The 18703-nt window shown below is 38.2% G+C and overlaps 2 protein-coding genes across 3 annotated transcripts in view; both read left to right on the forward strand.

Moving 5' to 3' along the window:
* Positions 1-18703, forward strand: part of mybpc3 (myosin binding protein C3) — a 45392-nt gene that overhangs the window by 10219 nt on the left and 16470 nt on the right. Inside the window, exons 5-11 of the mRNA XM_037247162.1 lie at positions 12679-12948; positions 14984-15118; positions 16184-16261; positions 17128-17276; positions 17458-17575; positions 17717-17765; positions 18320-18358. Coding sequence (XP_037103057.1) covers positions 12679-12948; positions 14984-15118; positions 16184-16261; positions 17128-17276; positions 17458-17575; positions 17717-17765; positions 18320-18358 — 838 coding nt within the window. The remainder of the gene's footprint in view (positions 1-12678; positions 12949-14983; positions 15119-16183; positions 16262-17127; positions 17277-17457; positions 17576-17716; positions 17766-18319; positions 18359-18703) is intronic.
* On the forward strand, positions 22-7510 carry spi1b (Spi-1 proto-oncogene b). Of its 2 annotated transcripts, XR_005097498.1 has the most exons (6): positions 23-1538; positions 2015-2105; positions 2887-3083; positions 4738-4888; positions 6502-6895; positions 6953-7510. XR_005097498.1 is itself a non-coding variant. In XM_037247163.1 (5 exons), exons 1-5 carry the CDS (start codon positions 1497-1499, stop codon positions 6813-6815), a joined length of 795 nt encoding a protein of 264 aa, XP_037103058.1. In that variant the 5' UTR covers positions 22-1496; the 3' UTR covers positions 6816-7510. The 2 variants fall into 2 exon arrangements, 1 of the variants encoding a protein (XP_037103058.1); XM_037247163.1 differs by having other exon boundaries at positions 22-1538; positions 6502-7510.

Raw genomic sequence — 18703 nt, forward strand, 5'->3', positions numbered from 1 at the left:
CTCAGTAATAGTTTTAAATATTAGTATAAAATATTACATTCAGCATTTTGCTTTGTCACAATGCGTACTTAATAAATTTGATTTCCACAAACTAGATGACATTCTTTAGAGACTGCACCAATGATGAGCATTTCTTTTTAGCACAAATTAATATCGCACCGACATCCTTGTGTAATGTAAGGGACATTAAATGAGAAAACCCAGCAACCATACAAGCACATTTGTTGGAGCACAATAATATCACAGACAACAAGCAGGACAAAAACTATACAAAACAGACAATGAAAAACAAATATTGAGCTTATTAAAATAGAGTCCAGGTCAGCAGACCTCCATTCATTGCTTGAGGGAATAAATGGAAGGTCTAATTGTTGATGGCTGAGAAAGTGGTTATCAGTCTTTTGGTGTGACATCCTCACAAGTCAAATTATGCATGTTTCTTTGTGAAAAGGAGGTAGCGAGCAGGGGCTATATCCTCCTTTGGCATTTTTTTTTTAAACCCCTGTATCTCCTTTGTGATAATCAGAACCTCCAAAACTGATACTGTTGCTTCATCTTATCTTCCAGTCACGTGCGGGTATGTGTGTGATCCTATGGGTGTAATTCTAATTAGCAAGACATCGTATAGGGAGGAAAATTAAGGTCAAAGAAAGGCAATAAAGTTTAAGTGTGGAATAAGATGTAGCAGTTGTTGCTTTCTTTTTTATGTTTGCTCAATTTTTTTATCAATTTGCGAAAACTGGAAAAGTCGTCTGATAGAGATTTTCACAACATTGGCCAGTCTTACACAAGGCACACTCTCAGTCAGACATTTTGCGCTATTGTTTGCTATGTTGCTACACAAATCAGACTTGGATGCAATGACATTGTCAACCTAGTCCAAACGCATTCAATAAATCTCATTTTCAACGCAGGTGCCATTTGATAAATGACCAAAACAATATGGATGATACAGCAGGTACACTTTTACACCAATAATATTCAACATGGCAAAGAGCAAAGCTATTTCATTTCCAAATTAACAAAACTACACTTTTGACTTGACATTTGACTTCAATCATTGGAGCGGCGAAGTGGCCCATGAATGGGCGATGCTTTTAGTCGACACGGTCACTGATGATTGGCCACCAAGGGAGGCGACAATATCGTGCTGTTGATAAATGTGAAGTTTTGCGGGCTACCCTGAAGCAGTAGACACACTCTGTTGCTCCCACCCACACCAATTTACAGAAGTTAAAAGTTCCTTTTTCACAGGCAAACAGTGAGCCTATGCTTATTTTCTATTTGTATTTGATCCCACTGATGGTCTCTTGGACTGATTCAGCTCAGTAGCGTTAACTATAAAATAAGAGCAACAGAGGGACATGTTTTGGTTATCGTTAAATGAGAGGAAATTTTGAAACATTGTGCAATGGTGCTGCAAAGGTTTTGAAAGGTTGTGAGAGCTTTTAGTCCGCAAGGTGTCTTTGAGCCCACTCGTTGGAGAAGAAGCCCCCATGTTGCATCCCTACAGAATGGAGAGTTATCTCATTGCACCTGTAAGTATTATCATTATTATTATCTTCTAAAGCGTCAAGACATTTTTAGAATACAATATGTACACATTTTCATTTTTTTCTAAAACACTGAATTTTCTTATCCACCAATGTAAGAGAAAAGGCTTTGGCCTCTCATGTCATATTTGATGAATTACTATGAGTTTGAGTTCATTAGTAGACAGGATGCCAACTCTAACAGCCCTTTCAAACTACAGACGAAAACGAAACTTTAAGGTTCTTGGAAGTTTCAGAATGGCAGTGGCCCAAAAAAAATCCTCATTTGTATTTTATTTAAGTAAATATATGTACATACATATAGTTAACATTTTACCCAATCAAAATATTTAAATATAGTTTGTGAATGTGTGATTAATACATTTATTTAAAATTTATTGTCTACAAATTTGCTTTGTTGTCTGTGATGTTTCAACAATTTGTTTCATTGATGATTGTTATATTTTAATGTGCTCTTGTAGTCCTCTGAAGAAACGTATGATCCAGAGATCTACAGACATCAAATTCCAGATTATTATAGTCCATATGTTCTGGATACAGAGATGCAGGCAGGTCAGTTTTACTCGAGCATTTCATGTCTTTCTTTCTTTTTAACGGTTGGATGTGATATGTTACGTTATTCTGAAAGTTAACCAATAAGGCTTGGACAAATATACAATATTATACGATCTAAAATATTTTGAATAAATTTGAATGAATGAATTAGAAATAAAACATTGAGACCTGAGGAGTAATTGTTCTTTTTTATTTTTTTATTTTGGGGTGTACTTAAGGCAAATACAATGTGTGCAGCTGAAGCGCACAGGAAACAGATGCTATTTTTTGGGCCGCTCTAACTACAGACATGGAACACATTTTGCCCCATGGGGTTTCGTTGACATTCTCTTGGTAGCAACAGTTTTGAATATTCCACCAAAACAGGAGAAAATAAAGCGTAGAGACCCTTGTCGATGTGTTGGTGGAAAAATATTTCTGCATAAATATAATTTGATACAATTAATTTTGCATAGATTTAAAGCAAGGGAGTACTAATGACGTAAACAATACATTTTCCTGACAATACTTTTTTTCTTAGTTTTTAAAGCTTTGATATTTCATAATTACATTAGTGGCTGTGTATCAAAATCCAGTCAAGAAAAATAATAGGAGGAATAACTTGAAACTGGTTACATTAATTAAGAAAAACATTTCTACAACTGCAATAGGTAATAGTTTCCCAATATATATATATAACTGTCCTTATTCCGACTAAAATCTCACTGACTGAATAAAGCATTGTGTTGTTTTCACTCTGTCTGTTGTAATCTAATGTTTCCTTGTGTTCTCTCATTAGAGCACTGGGATTTTGTCTCTCATACTCACGTATACCCAATTGAGTTTGAAAATCTTCAAGAGACAAACTTCACAGAGTTGCAAAGTGTACAGTCTCTGCACCCGCCCGGTCTGATCCGACACGAGGTCATGCGCTATGATCCAGAAAATCTACTGGATCCAAACCTTGGGGCACATTCTCACATGTTGCAGCAACCAGTAAGTCCCTCTGGTCCCGAATCAGTAAAAGTATACTCTCAATAAAAACAAGAAATGGATTCTCTGAATGAGAGAGCTTGAAAAACAAGTTGCTGGAAATTCATCATTCATCTGTTTTATGTAGTCATTCATGAAGATAGATTATTTGTATACATTCATGCTCATTAATACTGGTTGCACAAAGCCATCGGTAAATTCTTTAGACGGCTATTGCTAAATAACAAAAGCCGGAAAGAATAGGATTGCACAATAAACCCCCTAAAAATTCCCAATTTGACTTCATTCTGAAAGGACATTCCGGAATTGAGTCAAATTTAATTTTGTCCATTAACCTGTGTTACATTATGAATGCAACACATTCAACTTTTACTAGATTTTTTTGTCAATTAACAAATTGTATCAAGTTAGAAGAAAATAATAAACACTCAATTTTTGTGTGAATGTTGAAGTTTTTTCTTTTTGCAAATTAGCAAACAAAATATCAGATAAAAAAAATTATGTCTAAAGCCTTCACTTGTTAATCGCTTCTCAATCTGGTAAATATAATTAAATGTAGAAAAATCATTTAATGTGTCAAGGAATTTTGATTTTGTGGCACCAATTATTTAATTTTCTTCCACTTTATAAACAAGTAGTTTTTTTATGTTAATAATGCATAATGCAAGTCTTAAAATGTTTTAAATCAGGGATTGTCAACCGGTGGTCCGCGGCTCTCTAGTGGTCCGGGGCGGTATTGCACGTGGTCCGTGAAATTGGAAATGTAAAATAATTGTAACATTTTTAAAAAGAAAATATATTTATTATTTAGACTTTATTCATTTTCCGGCTATTTCGAGAATCATTTATGCATCCAAATTATGTCAAATGTAGCTGAGATTCCCAAATTAGACATACAGATGCAAATAAGTAGCCTGTATAGGTCAAGCCTCCTTCGGTACAAAATGAAACATTCTGCCAAAACAGTGGTCCCCGAGTTGCTTCTTGATCATAATGGTGGTCCCTTGAACAAAACAAAAAAACAAAAAGTGGGTAGAACGTAATGTTCTGGCAATTATTTGATATGAACAGGCAAAGTAGCCAGACTTGGATGCTAAATGTTGATGAACTAATCCTACCAAATATGAGAACACAACTTGCAGAATCAACATAAATGGTTCTTTACACACCACTGATAAAACCTACAGCCTTCTGACAAAACAGCTTTGCAATAATCGAGGAGGCACTGTGCAGAATGGGTCAACACGCCTGTAAAATCATCTATGTTAAAAATGAATATATTTTCCGAACGGCTTTTTTGTCTGCGTGTGTGTGGTCAGGGTTTAGACCAAGGGATGTTGTGAACAGTGAGCTCGTCAAGCCCATTGAGATGCTTTGGGGAGTTAGGGCTATATGACTAGACGTGACTCAGAGCTTGGCTTTGGCCTTTCTGTGCTGAGTCTATTATTTGGGTTTTCCAGCTCACACCTTCCAGAAACATGCATGTTCGCTTGGTTAAGGACTCAATGTTTGTTCGTAGGAATGAATGCCACCCCGAGTCAATTTCCATTTCACTATGGACAATACTTATAAGCAACAGATCCTTTCATGCCACAATAATATTGAATTTAGAGACTTATTCGACTGGTAACCAAAGGGACTGCCTCCTGTTTTGAAGGTAACGTTCTTCCCACGGACTGCGTATCCTACACATGTGTCACAACACAGCACTGATGATGAAGAGCATGGACGCCAAAGTCCCCCCCTGGAGGTGTCTGATGAGGAGTGTCTTCGAGAACAAGTCCCTTACGTCATGCCGGGAGAGATGGGTAAGAAATCCCATTCAAAATACATCAGGATTATCTGTTGAGATACTATTATTCAGTATTAGAGCTGAGATGACAAACACATTTGCGTAAAATGTGTGTGCGTGTTCTTCACACGTCATCGGCACACCTCATGGAGATGATCTTCCAGCTCATCAGCATTCATCATCGTTTGAATAGTTACACAATGCAGTTAGATGTTGTGTATTAGCTGTTTAGTTTAAAAGAGTTTGCCAATGGCAAAATTGTATTTTTGCTCTCTCTCTGTGACAAACTGCATTTTACAGACTACAGCACGAGTGCTTCTTCTGACCTCAGTAGGCATTTCACAATTTCCCAAAATCTTTTCCTTACAATCAAACTTTGAAAATGGTGTCAGAACAATACTATTTTCTAATCGAGAAGACGAACCTGATGGTTTTTTAAAACTGCACTACTCATTATTGTAATGTAATGTTTTACCCAATTTACATTTTACTATTTGATGTCATATTTCAATATTTATCTAGTGCTTTTGTAAGTACTCACTACTGAGCTTTGTTTTCTTTATCTTCTCTATTTATCCATGCTGTGGCATCCCTGAGATGGTCTATCGCAACACCTCGGGGAAATTATCCAGTATTGTTTTGTCAGAAACTAATATGTAATACTTAGAAATATTTGTTCATCTTTTATATGCCAGTGATGTAAAGTGACAGGCAGAACAATTAAATGCTCTTCCATTAGAGGGCAGAATGCACAATAAAAGTGCGTCGTCACTTGTCGGAATGTAGACAGCAAATTACATAAGTTGCTGGTAAAGGTTGGAGAACACCACTCATAATTACTCAACCAAACGAAGATGAAAAAAAGGCTGCCGACAACCGCACGGTTTAAAATAAAGATCAAACACCTGTGACCTTTTAAAAACATTTTCGAGAAAAAAACAAAAACATTTCAATTACTTGGTTGATGCTTTGGGCAACGCCACTCATAAATACTCAACCAGACGAAGATGAAACAAAAGGCTGCCGACAACCGTACAGTTTAAAATAAAGATCAAACACCTGTGACCTATTAAAAACATTTGAGAAAAAAACAAAACATTTCAATTACTTGGTTGATCCTTTGGGCAACACCACTCATAAATACCCAACCAGACGATGATGAAACAAAAGGCTGCCGACAACAGCACAGTTTAAAATAAAGGTCAAACACCAGAGACCTTTTAAAAAAAAAAAAATTCGGAAAACAAAATCATTGCAATTACTTGGTTGAGGCTTTAATTAAAAAATAATTCGGCATGTTTTAGGGCTTGTCTGCTCAGTAATAAGGCTACCAATTACAACCTAATTATATGTCAACGCACATCAAAGTATTGGAAGCTTTTTAATTGACTTCATACAAAGAGTTTGGGAAATACACGCGATGTATGTTTTCATATATTTCAATTTAATGCCAACGAGTCAACTGCTTCAAAAGTCACAACAACACACAACAAAAAGTTGTTTCTGTTAGTATTCCTTGGAATTTTGTGCTCATTATTGTTCTCTCCAAAATTACACAGTTGGTCAACGCAACAAAGTTTTGCATCATACAGAATTAATAATTGTACCACTTTTTGATGTTTCCCAAAGGCAACAAAAAGAAGATTCGGTTGTATCAGTTCCTGTTGGACCTTTTAAGGAACGGCGATATGAAGGACAGTATCTGGTGGGTGGACAGAGACAAAGGAATGTTCCAATTTTCGTCCAAACACAAGGAGGCTCTCGCACATCGCTGGGGAATCCAAAAGGGAAACCGCAAAAAAATGACCTATCAAAAGATGGCGCGTGCTTTGCGCAACTATGGCAAAACTGGGGAGGTAAAAAAGATCAAGAAGAAACTGACATACCAGTTCAGTGATGAGGTCCTCGGGAAGACTCATTTGGAGAGAAAGCCATACATGTAGGCAGAAGACTGATGCAACAGCAGTGTTCACTTTTAATAGTTGATCTCTGATGTAACTCGCACATTAGCATTCCTTGTAAAGAGTATTAAAAGCATCACACCCTTAAAACTGCTGGTTTAAACAATGGACCGACCAAGGAAGTTGGATCAATTTGACCCAAGCCAAAAAAAAATTGTTGTGACCCAGAAAGGTGGGTTGTTTTTTAACCCAGTATTTTTAAGGGTGCATGAAAGCTGTCCAGACGAACTTTAATAGATTTCACTGTTATTTTGCAGCACATTTATTTCTCACAGCATTGAAATGCAATGAAAATATTAGCCAATGTCGGCCATCCATTTACATTGCTTTTGCTATTCACGCTCTAAAAACTACTGGGTCAAAATAAGGTTGGGTCAAATCCCTTTATTTCTATAAGTTGGGTCAAATTGGCCAAACTTCATGGGTCGATCCACTTTTTAACCCAGCAATTTTTAGGGTGCATGGACATGCATGGGAAAGCTGAAGCTGGTAAAGTATGTGTACAGCAAAGTTTCCGTGTGGAAACAAGGCCATGCCTTTCTATGTAACCTGTTATTTAAAGACTATAGATTACAGGCTTGATTTACCGATAAGTTTGTTCAAAGTAAAATTTTTGTACAATATTATGAAACTGTAGAATCACTGAAAATGCAATAAAAATTTATTCAGTTATGAGACTGGGAGTGCCAAATTATTTTTGAAAACCTGTGAACATACTTGTTAAAAAGAACGGTGCATGAATGGAGCATACATTTCATTTAAATGATCTTTTCAAGCTGCCTAAAGTGGTTGTGCTTTTAGATCAAAGCGATGCTTGCGCGCCACATTAAAACAGGAGCAGCGATTAAATATCATTAGCCTAATTACATAACCGCGTGTCATTTTCTAAAGTTTTGAAAAGAAAAAACAAAAAACAAAAGTCCAGTTGCATGGATTTAACATTTGTTGACTAGCATGAGAATCTATGTAGACATAAAAAAACATAATTATTAGCAAGCACGAGTAGCAGGCCTATTATAGTTTAATAAGAGTAGTTTTTATTTCATTTTGAGTTTTGTTGTTTGAATTTTGTTTCAATTGGTTTTCACTTTGTTTTTATGAGTTACATTTTTTTTTCAACACACTTTTAGTTAGGGCAGCACGGTAACGCAGTGGTTAGCACGTCCACCTCAAAGTTTAGAGGGTGCGGGTGGATTCTACCTCCCTCCCTCCCTGTGTGAAGTTTGTATGTTCTCCCCGTGCCTGCGTGGGTTTTCTCCAGGCACTCTGGTTTCCGACCACACGTCAAAAACCTGCTCGGTAGACTGATTAAGCACTCTAATTTGCCCGTAGGCGTGAGTGCTTAGGTATGAGTAATTTGCCCGTAGGTGTGAGTTTGTCGTCCAACAACACTCCAAGATGTTTACTGGTCTGCACACAGTCTCCGTTGGCTCAGGACCAACTGAAGTCCACCACCATATCCTTTATGAATTTGAATATAACAGCATCGGCATAGTCACTATATCATCCACACTAAACACAAAGAAGATGAATGAGAAACAGAGGCCAAAAGTATAGAACCTCTATTTGTTCACAAAGTTTTTTGTTTTTTACTTTATCGCCATTCTAAGCACTGCAATGCTGTGTAGTTCACGTTGTGCAATGTGATTTGTATTCGTGTTAAAAGGGAAGAACGAGAACAGAAATTATGTGCGTAAGTCTAGCAGTTGCATGTCATTGTGTTATATAACTACCAATTCGACATCCGACCTATGCATGTAAAATCCTTTGTGTCGAATTGTGTCGTAAATTAGATATCATTGCAAGTAGAATGCATGTCATCACAATGACTGACACAGCAAAACAGGTCTGCAATCGGCAGACATTTTGTTAGAACACAAAATTGAGATTTTTCCGTGTTAGCTGTCTGTTCAGGCATTTGGTTTATTGCTTGTCTTCATTAGTCATGTGTGAGCTCAGGCCTAGTCCAGGTGACTTTGGATGGCTGCAACATGGTACACCTTGAAATGGCTGGCAATCAACTGCAGGGTGTATGCTAACAACCAACCACTCTGATTCACGCCTATAATTTAGAGTTGTCAATTAATATAATATGCATGTTTTGGGAATGTGGGAGGGAGACAGAATGCTCAGGTGTGGCAAGAACATACAAACTCCACACAGGGAGGCTGAACCTGAGATTCAAAACCAGAAAGAACTATGAGGCAGACGCACTGACCACTTGGCTTGATGTATTCCCCTTTTGGTTGTACTATTTTTTTGTCAAGAAGAGTAAGAACCATGATCTGTGGTGGCTGTTTCTCATCCTTGATCACAGTTGTGAACCAATGTGCGGTATAAAAGTGTAGGTGGGTGATCAAAGTAAGCCGCGTAAATGGAATCTTACAATGGTTTCATTACATGCAGGTTATATGTAACCTGAGGTCCTCAAATAAATATAATGAAAAAAACTGAACCAACAATTAGGAATATCTACTTACTATCATAGGACAAATACAAGCAGCTAGTATTTTAGCAAAACCTTTTACAAATGCATATTTCAATCAACAAATATGGAAAAAGAATCCATATCAGTAGTCCGCAGTCACAGATATGTACCATGCATTTGCAAATATGGATTGTATGCGTAGATTTGACTTGATTGGCTGTCCAAGAGTCACAAACATCGAGAGAGAGAGAGAGAGAGAGAGAGAGAGAGAGAGAGAGAGAGAGAGAGAGAGAGAGAGAGAGAGCGAGAGAGAGAGAAAAAGAGACAGACAGACAGACAGACAGACAGAGAGAGAGAGAGACAGAGAGAGAAAGAGAGAGACAGAGAGAGAAAGAGAGAGAGAGACAGAGAGAGACAGAGAGAGATAAAGAGAGACAGAGAGAGAGAGTTAGGTGTACAGTTTATCAGTTTATTTTCTTGAATTTTCAGTTTAGTTCATATAACTATAAATGTATTTGTATAATATAAATATAAAATATAAACGCAGAGACAAACTGTAAACAGAACAGAATAAAAGAATATAGTAGAATAAAACTAGACAATGGGTGCTACAGGTAAATAGTTTTCTGTGTATTCACTTTTAAATGGGCAACACAGACGGAGCGGCATCCTTTTTTTTTTGAAGTTCTAAATTTAACTGCTGCCTAGCATCCATGTCCCCCTGCTCTCAAGGCCTGTCAATCAGGGGAGGTGTTGGAGGAAATGATGGTTGAAATATAGCCTCTGCGTGCGTGTACACAAGTATGTGTGTTGCATACGTGCTGTTGTGACACTGGAATAGGATGAGCTTTGATGGGACGTGTGGGGGCAGCTGTTGTTCTTTGGCCATCATACTGGACTTGGAATTAAGGCGTCTGGAGAGGTGGTGCTCGTTGGAGGGGCCATTGCTATTAAAGGCAAAAGAGGGAGATAGACAGCAGAATAAGTCACCTTGCGGAGAAGAGCACATCCTTTAGGAAGATGCCAGAGCCAGTCAAAAAACCGAGTGAGTTTTTCCCCTCTAAATATTGTTACTGTTGTTTTTTTCAATTGGGTGTAGCCCAGTCAAGAACACACAATTGTTGCATGTAAAAACTGTTCGCTTGACTCCTGAACTTGAACATTTCCTGTCTGACTAAACGCAAACCTTTTGAGATGCAAGAACAAATAGCCTGACTGTGTGCTGTCTCATAGGTGTCTTAAGCAATATTAACCACAGTCAAACCGCTGTAACAGGCTTTAACAGATAAGCGTTTATCATTAGATGTTGTAACGTTTACTTTTAAGGTATTTCTTGTACTTGTCTTGCAAGAAAACTGAATAAACCTAAAAAAAAAACCACTTACTTTCCTAAACGATAAATTGCTACAACATTTTGGGTGGCTTTACCCTTTCTGAGACACTGAGTGAGAAAATGTATCCCCAAACCCCAAAACTCCTCGAGTAAGCTTACAAGACCCCCTCCCAACTTAGATATGTTACCACTACATTTGTGAAAATAAAGAAAAAGTTCAATATATACCGTAATTTTCGGACTATAAGTCGCACCGGAGTATAAGTCGCACCAGCCATAAAATGCCCAAAAAAGTGAAAAAAAACCCATATATGTATATAAATCGCTCCTGAGTATAAGTCGCCCCCCCACCCAAACTATGAAAAAAAACCGCGACTTATAGTCCGAAAATTACGGTAGTGGTGCCTTGAAATATAGGGTGTTTCGTAAAGCACGCAGTTTTTTTTGCGCGGGATTTTTTTGTTTGAAGATTGTCAGCACTGTTCCTATCATTTTCGTTATCTATTATCACTCCGATTAGAAGACCATTTGTCGTTTTTCCATTTTGTAGCCATGGAGCGGTTCAGTATCGAGCAACGCATTCTTATTGTGAAAACTCATTACAAAAACGGGGAGTGCTACGCAGAGACTGTCCGTAAACTTCGCGCGATCTTTGGACGTGACAATGCCCCGACCGCAACAACAGTTTCGAGGTTGGTACAGAAATTCGAAGAATCTGGGTCAGTTGCAACCAGAAAATCGCCCGGTCGAAACCGTAATTCCCTGAGCGTCTGATCTCACTTTGCGGCGGCGACCAAGAATGGCCTCCGAGGTCATGTGACCTCACACCTTGTGACTTCTTTTTATGGGGATATGTGAAGTCACAAGTTTACGTGAACAAACCTCAAACGATTACCGAACTGAAGATGGAAATTCAACGGGTAATCGGCGAAATCGACAGGGACGTCTGCAAAAGAGTTATCGTTAATTTCAACGATCGGATGACTGCCTGCAGAGAAAGTGGAGGTGGACATATGCTCGATATCATTTTTCCATTATTAAATTGAAGTATATGTTGAATGAAATTAAATAAAAATTTTGAATTTTGCATCGATTTTGGCTGATTTATTGCATTTTTAAAAACTGCGTACTTTATGAAACACCCTATATAACGCGCGCGTGTGCGCGCACACACACACACACACATAGGATAAAGAATATATGACAGTGAATACTGTTCTATTGTCTGTCTACATGTTTTGCTGCACCGTTTGTTTTCAGTCTGCTGCTTAAAGGGTCATAGCACTGCAACATAGATGCGGGTTAGCTTTACCATTAAATTGGTGGACTGAAATAAGGTTGTTTCAAACATACAAATTGCAATTCTCTATATCTTATGTTTAGTTTGACGGGAAACTAAACAGGGAGCGGCAATAAACAGGCTCAAGCCTCTTCAAGCCAATTTTTCAATATTTGCTAAAGTGCTGCTTGTCACTCAACGCACCACTGTATTTCTTTTTAATTATCTGTAATCATGACCTTTTCATGTAGTATGCAGTGCATTTCCACATTGGCTGCCTTGAAGTGATTATGTTGAATATGTATTTAGGCTGCTCTTGAGTTGGAATTTTAAATTCAGATTGTTAGGGTTCGTGTAGAGTCATACCAGATTGAAATCAACCCCCTGGCTTCGGAGGCACAAGGGTCCACAAGTATTTCAATGAGTCGAAAGGTGCAAAAATAGATTCAAGATAATCCTACTGTGATGATACCTGTTACTGTGGGGCAATCTAAACCTGTCACACTCATTCATTAGTCCACTACATTCATCCTATATTTAAACTCATTGGGGCTGCCACAAGTTAACATACGAACACAGACTGTGGAAAAGAATGGAACCCATTCACCTCGTTCATAAACCGCCCTAAAATATCACGTGTTGTCTAAATATGAAGACAACAGCAGTGATGCCCCTCCACCCTGTTTTATTTTATGTTATATTTACATTGTTATATTGGGTTTCTTATTTGTTCCAGCAACATAGGTCCATGGTATGAAAAAGACTATACATTAAAAAGGTCCTAATGTCAATGTTCTTGGGTCAGTTTCAGCTTTTACCAAGAAGCCAAAGACACAGGAAGCAGAAGAAGGGTCCTCCGTGGTCTTTGAAGCAGAAACCGAGAAGTCTGACGTTAAAGTTAGATGGCAGTGCAACACAAAGGACCTTGCCAGCAGCAAAAAATACGAGATCGCAGCCAATGGAAACAAGCATTCCCTCACGATAAAAGCCGTTACCCAGGAAGATGTCAATACCTATGCTGTGATTGCAGGAAGTTCAAAGATCAAGTTTGATCTGAAAGTACCATCAAAGAAAGGTAGGAAACTTTGGCGGTGGTCTCTGTAAAGCAGTAAAAATCACCCTGAAAGTCAAATGAAAGGTTCATTTACTCTATTTGCCTTCTTTTCGAACCACATTTTACTCATTATTTGAAACTGATTGCATAAATATCATCAGGGATTTCCTTTTTGTAAGATATTCTATAAACCCTTTTGTCCCCCAGTCCCTCGTTTGCTTGTCTTTAAGAACAACTTTCCTGACTGTCTTTCTGTAATTGGTCGTTGTCCAGAAGCAAGCAGAAGGCAAGTGCATTTACCCCCAAATTTGGGAGCTAAAGATTTAAACATGGATTAGTTTTACACGGCTAACATTATTATTTGAAATGGTATTGTTTTGGTTATGAACATGCTACATTTTGGCATGTGAAAAATACAGACATTAAAATACCCCCCTTTAAATAAATACATGAGCAATGCTTGTCTGTTGCTTGGATCAGATAAGATGGAAACAACTTTCAAAGACATCCACAGTTGTGTGTTGTAACACTCCTGTGCAGTGACATTGACCTTTCACTGGCACATTATTTGGTCATGAGTAAGCAGTACTTCACTGGCTCTCAGGATAGGCCTGAGAGACGGCTGATAGCACACGGAAAAACAGTCACCCAACCAAGGATGATAACATATAAGGCCAAAGTGAAAAATAACTGATGAAGAATGCTTTCAGTACCAAGAGAGAGTATATCTACCGATATGGTTTAAATTGTGATTATGTTTTTTACTCAAATGAGAATGACGGAGGAATAAATTCATCATAGTCCTTACAATACACATTCGGTTGGTTTTGCCATATGAACACCTTCAAGTGATGCTATTGAACATAATCAAAATCAGCGTCAAACATTGAGTGACAGTGTGATAATTAAATACTGTGTATGACGGCGTTATAGAGCTCGGTACGCCAAAACCAGCAGACACAGAGACAGCTTCTTCCCCCAGGCTGTTGCTCTGATGAACTCACACCACTCTTAGAGTCTCAGAGTCATTACTGTGCAATAACATCCTGCTCTTCACACCTTTTTTGAATTTGTCTACACTGTTTTTGCCATTTTTCACATGTCCTGAGTGTTGTTACTCACCTAAATGTTGAACAGAGGGTGTGTTTTACCGAAGTCAGATTCCTTGTTTGGCACGCTCAAACATGGCGAATAAAAAACTCTTGAATCTTGAATGAGTTGTCTGAAATGCAATGATATGCAAGATCCAGCAGGTGTCCGTACTGAGCAACAGAGTGACCTACGTAGTAGCAAAACAGTTTGTCCAATGTATCGCAACGCTTCATGAGGCCTCGTCTACTTATTACTAACAGCATTTGAAAAGACATGGTTAAAACAAAAAATATTTTTACCTTTGAAAATGTCATCCTACTTTGCTCATTATGATTGTAAAACGTTGGGTGCAAGTGTATGCGCAGACTTCCTTATTCTGGTTTTCATGACGGCCACACACATGAAATGTGCTGACATTTTGCCCCCACTGAGGGTCGTGCAACTCAAGGCTGTCTTGCTTTAGTGGGATCTAAATTCCTTTTTGCACAATTTTCCCAACCCTCTCTTTTCACAGGACTTCCATCATTCCTTATTCAATGAAATGTAAGCGGCTTAGAGTACTAAGAAAAGCACTATATAAAACCGATCTATTATTATTTTTATCATTATCTAACAGTCATTGCAACACAATCGATTCCTCTATTTTGGCAGCAGTATTTGGACTCGGGGATAGAAAGGACACAGAATATACAACAGTACAAACCAATATTCCTCAACAGGTGGTATAAACAGTCACAACAAAGATTAGGGCTGGTTACAGCAGTAGTAGACCGCCCAAAGAAAAAGCACGACGAGGGAATAAATGTTCTGACGTGTGTATTGTTTTATTGCATCCTATCAAACGGTTTGTATCTTATTTTGCCAGAAGAGGGTCAGTAAAAGAAGTACCTGAAATATAATGAAGTGGCCAGTAAGTCTACAATGTGTCTGATATGCGCTCGTTTCTATGGTAACACCAACACAGAAACTCCAGCTGAGGCTCCTGTTACTCCATCGGAAGAGTCGAGTGTAACACAAAAGCAGCAGAACGCTACACCTGCGGCCGCACCAACAGAAGATGAGGCCACTGCCCCAACACATGATGCCCCTCCATCAGAGGGTGAGCCAACAGTACCACTCCTGGTTAAAGTGCTTCCAGATTTTTATGGAAATGTGTGCTTGGTGGCGAGACATGGTTGATTACTAGGGGTGTAAATCGCGGGTTTTGTCACGATACGATATCATATCGATACAAAGAACCACGATACGATATTTGCCGATATCTTAAACCCTGCTGTGATTCATTCACGATACATCACGATATAGTGCTCTACGATCGATACATATATATATATTTTTTAAATAAAAAATATAGAACAATATCCTGATTTATAACAATTCATACGCAAAATCAACAAGGTACTGCAAACTCTTTATTTAGGAAATTACAAGAGTATTGTAGTATACAAAGTGCTTATTTTAACACTGAACTTTGATGTCGTGTTTTTTCTTTAGATTGTGCGGCGAGATTTGTGCTCCCTGAATATTTGATCACCGCATGGCAGGATTTACAAACTGCACGTGTCTTGTCCGTTGAGTCATCTTTTCTTTGGAATCCAAAGTGCTTCCAAAGAATGACTTGAAGCCTAAAGGGGAGCCAATTTCCTCATCTTTTTGGACACTAGCCATAGCACCAGCCCAGGAGCCGCGTACTAGTTGTCGACTCCCCTTTCACGTGCCTGCTCTGCTCACAACACAACACGCCGCTCACTGCTCCCGGAAAGAGGAAGCAAGCAACAATGAACTGGATTTCAAAATAAAGTCGCGTCTAATGTCCGAGGTCAAACACGGCGATATAAATCGATGTTTACGTTTAGCATCGATGCCAATAAATCGTAGAGCCTTATATCGATGAATCGATGTGTATCGATGAATCGTTACACCCCTATTGATTACAATTATATTACAATTATATTGTGAAATTTGCACATATTGATTGATGCTATTTTGATGATGAGAGCTATTTTAAAGATACATAGTATCCGTTTATGGCGGAACTTGAGTAGTTGTCATTTGTCTTTCCATTGTAACTTGGAACATCACATTTATTGACAATCAATTCATTCTCATTTTAGTCAATGAATAACTATCTGACTATTGTCTATCACTGGATTATGTACTATAGATGGACAGCCTCCAGACACCAGACAGGACCTCACTGGCCTCTTCACAGAGAAACCCAAAAGTGGAGAGGTCACTGTCGGTGAGCATTTTGTGACTCAAATGTTTAATCGCTAATGGTTCTATCTAAGAAGGATCACTACTGTGGTCTCCATATAACTCAAAACTGTGGGAGTGCATATGTACATACTAATGTAGTGATAAAGTTCTGATCCAAAATATTAAAATACAGTGAGAATACATCAAGAATTTCCCCTTTGTCATATTTTGAATGGGCAACACAACATATTATCCTATTCTGATCAAGTACATACCGTATTTTCCGGACTATAAGGCGCACCGGACTATAAGGCGCACCTTCAATGAATGGCCCATTTAAAACTCCGTCCTTATATAAGGCGCACCGGACTATAAGGCGCACTATTAATGCATCATGTCAGATTTTTAATCCAAATCAAATCATTCTCCATTTTATCCTTTTTATTTCAACTTCAGATGCAACAAATTACTTTATAATCACAAAATAATAATCCATAGTCTTTTTGATTCATGATTCATAGTCTTCAGCGGGCCACTTATGATTGATTTCATGACACAATGCTTCGGGCCAGTTTAAATTTAGGAATTTGGTCCATATATAAGGCGCACCAGACTATAAGGCACACTGTCGGCTATTGAGAAAATTTTAGGTTTTTAGGTGCGCCTTGTAGTCCGGAAAATACGGTACTTGTACAGTTCCTGTTTGTGTGATTTGGAATGGGGGTTCTCAATACATACAGATAGATAGATAGATAGATAGATAGATAGATAGATAGATAGATAGATAGATAGATAGATAGATAGATAGATAGATAGATAGATAGATAGATAGATAGATAGATAGATAGATAGATAGATAGATATCGATCCTACCTGTCTAGTATATATATATTCTGCTCCCCGTTTTAGGTGGACACATCACATTTGTGGCTAAAGTCAATGCTGAATCGCTGCTGAAGAAACCAACCATCAAATGGTTTAAAGGGAAGTGGATGGACCTGGCCAGTAAATCTGGAAAACACCTGCAGCTGAAGGAGTTCTATGACCGTAACACCAAAGTAGACTAACTCACACTGTTCACTTTTTTTGATAAGGCAAATTTTATTCATATGTTTTAAAAAGCAAAAGCTGATGAAAATATAGAATTGCAAATAGTAAATGCCTTTATGCTTACGCTGTTTCGTACATGAAGGACCAGAAAAGAATGCTCACCATAGTTCTGAATCAACCCTCAAACAGGTTTACACATTTGAGATGCACATCATGGAAGCCAAGGCTAACTTTGCAGGAGCTTACAGATGTGAAGTTTTGTCCAGAGACAAGTTTGACAGTTGTAATTTTCAACTCACTGTACATGGTAAGTGAATCAAAATTGTTATATTCTACTAGTTATCTTCTCCTCGTGTTTTTTTAATTATCAATCACCCCCCCCCCTCCCACACACACACACACAATTTTGGTGTTGAACTATATTTTACTTTCCTTTTCTACATACCAGAGGCTTGTACTACCGAAGGTTTTGACATAAGAGCAGCTTTTCGACGCACGTAAGTTGCCTTACTTTTTAAGTTAACGCCTTTCCGTTGGAATTTTTTCTGTGTGGTGTTTGTATGCCCTTGCTGTTCAAGCCTGGGATTTGTTACCTCTCGTATCCTGACAACATTCTTCAACGTTCTAAAGATGATTGAGCACTGGTTGATATGTTTATGTGACTCCTCCATTTATATTTTACATTTACTAGTGATGGGAAAATGAAGCTTTATATTTGCTTCATGAACCAGTTGTTGGATTTTTGTTTTTACTCCTCTTGATTTAAGCTTTCCACCCAATGCCAAAAAATTCAACTGCTTCATGAAGCAAATTTGAAGATTTATTTCCCTTTCACTATCATTTAGCCTTCCCAAACTGAGAGCGTTTCCTCCTTGACCCCTGATTATGTCCCATTACGTCCCAATACAACATATTTTGGCAGTCTGGTTGATATCTTTGCATCATACCTCTATGCCAGAACACATTGTACTACAACCTATGTGATAGCAATCACAGGACAAACTGGACGGTCATTATGTGTGGAATAACTGTGGAAATACTAACCTATTAGGAGTGACGCCGCAATGAAGAGAAGTGGAACATCAACAAGGTAGTAAAGGTTTAATGTTGCATCCATTGAGGCACAACGTCACACTTTACGGAGCGCTCTATGGAAGAGAAACAAGGGCCAACATTGAAGAACTTCTTCAACAAAGTGGTCACTTTCATTTCTCCTTTCAAATGAAACAGAAGCAGCATTGTGAATCGTGCAATGTGAAAACTGCTAAATTTTGACGGAACTCAGAAGTTGTGAGAGCTCACTGAGAAGGTAGAAGGCGACCATTGCACTCCAAATCATAATATTTAGTCATTAAAACACAAGCATTGCAGTGAAAAGAAATGGTGAGGAAAGAAGACAATTGTCTAGACCACAGGTGTCAAACTCAAGGCCCCG

The sequence above is a fragment of the Syngnathus acus genome, chromosome 3 (genome assembly GCF_901709675.1).
Source record: "Syngnathus acus chromosome 3, fSynAcu1.2, whole genome shotgun sequence".
NCBI lineage: Eukaryota > Metazoa > Chordata > Actinopteri > Syngnathiformes > Syngnathidae > Syngnathus > Syngnathus acus.

Coding starts and splice junctions, on each gene's coding strand:
- spi1b (XM_037247163.1), top strand. CDS start 1,497: ATGTTGCATCCCTACAGAATGGAGAGTTATCTCATTGCACCT. Junction 3,084..4,737: donor CTCACATGTTGCAGCAACCA/GTAAGTCCCTCT, acceptor CCTGTTTTGAAG/GTAACGTTCTTCCCACGGAC. Junction 4,889..6,501: donor CGTCATGCCGGGAGAGATGG/GTAAGAAATCCC, acceptor TGTTTCCCAAAG/GCAACAAAAAGAAGATTCGG.